The following is a 6,000-nucleotide window of genomic DNA, read 5'->3' as shown; positions in this document are numbered from 1 at the left end:
AATAAAATCTCTTATAAAGCAATCATATTTTAACTAGGTGGAATTGTACCATTAGGATGCAGTTTCCTTCACTGAGTCCATTTTTATCCAAGCAGAATGAATTTACTGCTTAATTCTCTCTTCCAGGTTTGTAGTCATTAATCCAAATTTACAACTGGGGCTTTCTTTTTTTTTTTTTCCCTTTTGTCTGGCAGTGCTGAGGATTCAACCCAGGCCTTTCACACTAAGCTATAACCCCACTCATGTTTTAATTTGACCAGTGCCTCACTAACTCACTAAGTTCCTCAGGCAGGGACCAAATTTACAATCCTGTCTCAGCCTCCTAGAGTGCTGGAATTATACATATGCACTACACTGCTCAACTCTGAGGCCATCTTCTATATACTGTAAGAGAAGCTGTTCTTGTCCAGTTCTTGCAAAAGCAATTTATAGCTTCATTCTGTCATCTAATCATGAGATAATTTATATAAAACAAAAGATCACATGAAGCACAAAAGCTGAAGTAATGAAATATTTTTAGTCCTACCAGCACATGCATGAGATGATAGACTGATCTGAACAGCGTGTCAGATTTTTTACCATACCCTTCCATCTGAAGATGCTCCCAGAAGAGGCCTGGTCAGCAGGACGGCCATGAGCAGATCAGACGGCCAGTGAAGGCCACGCCACCATGGCAGTGCAGCTGCTCCGAGCCCAGCCCTGCACCACCTGGAGAAAAAATTCCTGGAAACACTGTGTTTGCGGCCCGGCATAGGTGTCTGCTCTCCAAGGCCATCCCTGCTTGCTGGGGATATCGCACCCACAAAATAATCTTCGCACATCTAAGAAGCAAACCTTGGAATCACAAAGTATCTCATAAAACTATGCCAACTACTCCTCTCCATAAAACTAACTCATCACAAAATTAATACCAGGCTGGGCACAGTGGTGACACTTCTCAGGTCCTGGGGAGGTTAAGGCAAGAAAATCCTAAATTTAGGTCAACACAGACAACTTATTGAGACCCTGTCACAAAAGCGGAAGGTGCAGGGGACTCAGCGCTCCCTTGGTTCAATCCCCAGGATATGAAAATAAAATAATGACTGCGAATCATAGATAATTACACAGATTGAACACCCTTACTCCTAGAATCAACTCCTTCAAGATCTGAAACTTGAGAGTGTCAGTGTGATATCCTAAGTAGAAAATTCCACACCCAAACTCATGTGACAGGACAAAATCAAAACACGGGCATAAAACTGTGTAAAATTACTTTCAGACTCTGCAAATAATACATGAAATATTAAACAATATTTGTATCTAGACTGGGGACCCATCCCAAAGTTATTCATTATGCCTGTAGTTACAAATATTCCAAAACCCAAAATATTCTGGCCCTAAGCATTGTGGATAAGGAATACTCAAACAGCACTTCCCTGTGATGCAGCACTGTTCTTCGCATATTACACTTGGTTAGTGTATTTCTCAGAGTTCTACAGGACAGTTAATACAACAGGCCATGTGACTGCCTTCATGGTACAGATGTGTCACAAAAGCCAAGTAACCTGACCAAGTCACACAGTTAGGTAATGGTAAAGCTGGAATTCAGGCCCAGGTGGCCAAGGCAGAAATAGCCATAAAATCCTAAGTGGGGCAACCTCCTCATGGCTGAAGTATTTCCACTGAGCTTTGGCTATTTTCTGAGCAATACACACACCTTTTTCCTTTAAATGCCTTGTCACAGACCCTTAGGACCTTTTAACCAAAATATACTGATAAATTACTAAAGCAGGGATAATTAAGATTATTCAGACTACACGGCACCCATTTCTACAAATCTTTTCTCAATGAAAAAGCCTCACTGGCCACTGAGTAGCTATGAGCTACAACCTTCCCTTCTCCAAAAGGAGGAAGTCAAAAGACAGGAGCAGGATAGGCTTAAGATAGAATAAAAATGCTACATATCCTGGACCTCTGACATAAAAAGCCTGGGCTGATCACCCACCGTGAGAGTTCTGGCAAGCTAATCAGCACATGTTGGCAAGTCCTGAAGTTGTCCTGCCCTGGGCCTACACCAGAGAATTGCAGCATAAGAGCGGAATTGCTAAAAATAGAACATGATTTTCAAATGTAAGCCCAATAACAATACATGGGCTTTCATATAAATTATAATAATCAAGCTGAATGTGGTGGCTCATGCCTGTAATATAAGGTCTTGGGAGAATGAAGTGAAGGATCACTGTGAGTTCAAGGCCAGCCTGTAATATATATTAAGACCCTGTCTCAAAATAAATGAATTATAATAATCAAGCCATGTGTGGTGGCACAATCCTGTAACCTCTCTTCTTTGGGAATCTGAGGCAAGAGGAGCACAAGTTTGAGCCTAGCCTGGGCAACTGAGCAACTTAAGGAAACCACTATCTCAGAACAAAACAAACAAAAAAGAGCTGGGGATATAGCTCAGTGCAAAGGGCCTGGGCTCAATTACCAGTACTGCAAAATAAGAAGAAAAAGGAGAGGGAAGGGAAAGTGGAAAATGAAGTCACATCTATATGATCCCATACTGCTACAAGCTGTACACCAGCACACTTACACAGCACTTGGACGTACAACTACAGCACAGAGATCTGCTGTTCACAAAGATGAAACAAAGGATACATTTTATGTTCCGTCTAATGTGAATGTGAAGTATGTTTTATGGCAATATAATTATCTGAACATAATCCATCCTCAATGTTATGCAGTTTTAGTTTCCATTAACTCTATAATTAATGACTACACTCAACACTTTTATAATCTTCACAAAAATACAAAGGAAGCATTAACACAGTTGTTTTTAAAAATCAGAAAACAAAGGCTCCAAGGGTCAAGTGTCACCCCCAAGATTACACAGCCAGAGAGTGGCTGGGAAGAACACAGCCTCATTAAGATGGACATCAAAACCATATTTTTAAAAATGTAAATCAGTAGAGTTCCCCAAATGCAACATGCACTCAGATCCCTACAGCTGTGCACTCCTACAGACCTCCCATGCCCTCTGCTCCCAGCTCAGCACAGCTGCTGTCCTCAGAGAGGGTGGGCACTCCCATCAGAGGGCACACTGCTCAGGTGCCCTTCCTGTTTCACTCTGTGCTCCTGGAGGACAAGTATGTGGTCCTGTTTTCCCCAACATCTCCGCTGGGCCCGAGCTGCAGCAAGTCGCAGTAACTGTTTAAGTGAGTAGCTAGTGACAAAGCAACTCTACAGTCCACAGAGCCTACGTGCAGTCCTTTTAAACAAACCTACCGTCTCCCTGAGGGGACTCAGGATCACTAAACATTAACTTCATGGTATAAGTAATGGACAGAGCTGGCTGGGCATGGTGGTGCACACCGGTAGTCCCAGCATTTGGGGGCTGCGTCAGAAGGAACGGTGTGAGTTCAAAGTCAGCCTGAATTACACAGGCAGACTTGCCTCAAAAAATCAAAAAACAAATGACAACGACAATGAAGACGAAAATGAAGACGAAGATGAAGATGAAGAAGAAGGGTAACAGGTAGAGCAAATGGCCAGACTAAGAAGAGGACGGATATTTGTGAAAACATATCCATGCTAGCCATTGTTGATGGCTAATTCAGATGGTCAAGGTTTTTTACTTAAAATATTCTTCTCTTTTACAGCAAACTAAATAGAAAAAATTTCAAATTCTAAGTTTTCTCTTACCAAGCTAGTTTTCTACAATGTTTCTTTTTCTTTTTTCTTTTTTTTTTTTTTTTTTTTGCATAGAGGAGTGAATTTTATTTTTATTTTTATTTTACTTTTTTCCATAATTTTATTGAGAAACTACAATGTTTCTTTTAAATGTATAATTGTCCCATTTTCTATAAAGCATGCTGAATGCTTAAAAACTTTCTAAACTTCAAGATATTGGGCCGGTGAGATACCTGAGGGGACTAATCACCTGCTTAGTACAGGGACTGAGGTTTGAACCCCAACACTATAGGCCCACTGAGTGGGCCACCGAGACCAGGTATGGGGGCACATGCATGTCATACCAGAGCTGGAGAGGCTGAAAACAGGAGGATCACTATTAGTCAAAGCTGGGAGACTGCATGCCAAATACATTTAAAGAAGAAAAAAATTCAAGATATTCTTTAGACTCTTATAAAATGAGATTAGGTATATTTAAATGGAAAAAGAATCCAGGGCCAGGGGCCAGGAAGATGGCTCAGTAGAATAAACACTTGCCTGGCAAATGCAAGGGCCTGAGTTCAATCCCCAGTTCCACCAAAAATCCAGGGACAAATACAATAATTTTAAACTTGTCTCAATTTTGTTTCTCTGAAGTCTCACATTCACTGTAACATATTAATTTTTCTTGGGAGTCACTGAAGCTGGAAATTGGTCAAATGTGTGCGGGAAGGACAAGGCTTTATAGTACCTAAAGCAGTCAAGCTACCTCCGTCCTGACAAAAACACCCTGCCTCCTCAAGGTCAGCTATTGGTTGCGAGGCAACCTTGTGTCACAGGATGCTAACTTTGCAAAGGCATAAATAAAGGCCCCTACTGTTGTTCTGGTGTCCTTCTGCCAATCAGGCAAACAGGCCTGCACCTGACCCCGCTCTTGTCTTCTTATTTATCTTTTCCTCATTCCCACTGCTGTCTCGCCCTGGAATTTATCAAGAGACCAATGAATCTCCACAAATTTTACCTTTGAAAAGAAGTGGCAAATAATCCACGGTAAAAGGCAAACAAGCAGAGTATAGTAGTGCATGCTTCTAATACTAGCATCTGGGAGGCTGAGACAGGAAGATTCCTTGAGTTCAGGCTTACCTAGATTTCATAGTGAGTTAAAGGTCACCTTGGGCTACACAGTGAGACCTTATCTCAAAAACAAAACAAAACAACAACAACAAAAAAAAACCAATGAAGTCAATATAAAAGGTAGGTTAAATAAAAAATCAAAGGAAAAACAGAGAAAGAAATCTTCTGAATGAACCATTCAAGCAAAAGAGAAAAAAGAAAAAAGACTGGAGGGGAAAAATCTTAACCACTGAGAGATGGGTTTTCTCCTGGTTGCAGGTAAGAACAGGAAAGATTCTGCCTATCCTCGAATCAAAACTCAGAAAATACTCACCTGTGTTGTTCTGCGCAGCAGTTGCATAGGAAAACAGAAATAATCTTTTAAGTAGCTTAGGAGCCTGGGTATGGTGAATTATCCCACTGACAATCTAGGAAAGAACAGACCAAAGGATAGGGTATGCTATTGACAAAGGAAAGGTAGAAGCCAGTCATGCTAAAGATGCTCTGAGGACAACACAGCAACCTCTGTTAAGGTCAGGATCTGTGACTGAGACTTGGAATCAAGCTAGACTGAAAGAATACTATTTCGTTAGCCTTTCTAAGAGATCTGAACTTCTAGGAAAAACTTTAAAAAATAACCTAATTTCTTAAAAACAACCCAATATGTGCTAGACTTACAGCTGATTAGATAATAACCAAGACACTCAGCCCTAGTTGCAGCTTTTAGTATGCGGATGATGAAGAATCACTGGTCTATCGCACTTTCTTTTTGTCTACTATGCTAAAGTAGTCTCTGGACGACGACTAAAACCATTGTTCAAAATGAAGTATCTGCCTTCTCAGGAAACTTTCTCTACCTGCATCACTTTTCAAGCTCAGAACAGACACTGGAGTCATGTTCATTATTATAACAGAACTCTCATACATATGAAAGAAAACTGCATGTACTGGCCACCTGCTAGGTTTCTCCTAGTGATTTACCAAAAGGGGCAAAAATTACCTTAGTGAAAGAATTTTTTTTTTTTTTTTTGTAGATAAGGTTTTGCGGGGCTGGTGAGATGGCTCAGTGGTCTAAAGTACCTACTTAGAACAAGTTTAGCAAAGCACAGGGACCGCGGTTCAATCCCCCAGCACCACATGCCAGTCAGCCCTGCCCCCTGGTGGGCTGAGCTGGCCACACACACACACACACACACACACACAATAAAATTAAAAAAAAGATAAGGTCTTGCTATTACA

The 6,000-nt window shown here is 41.0% G+C and overlaps 1 protein-coding gene across 1 annotated transcript in view; it reads right to left on the bottom strand.

Annotated features, from left to right (window-relative positions):
• The window catches only part of Mtmr12 (myotubularin related protein 12), a 97,592-nt gene that overhangs the window by 55,200 nt on the left and 36,392 nt on the right, over positions 1-6,000 (bottom strand). The window contains exon 6 of the mRNA XM_004642289.2: positions 5,096-5,189. Within this exon, the coding sequence (XP_004642346.2) occupies positions 5,096-5,189 (94 nt within the window). The remainder of the gene's footprint in view (positions 1-5,095; positions 5,190-6,000) is intronic.

This window comes from Octodon degus, unplaced genomic scaffold, assembly GCF_000260255.1.
Source record: "Octodon degus isolate 3935 unplaced genomic scaffold, OctDeg1.0 scaffold00149, whole genome shotgun sequence".
NCBI lineage: Eukaryota > Metazoa > Chordata > Mammalia > Rodentia > Octodontidae > Octodon > Octodon degus.
This window is presented reverse-complemented; position numbering and strand designations above follow the sequence as displayed.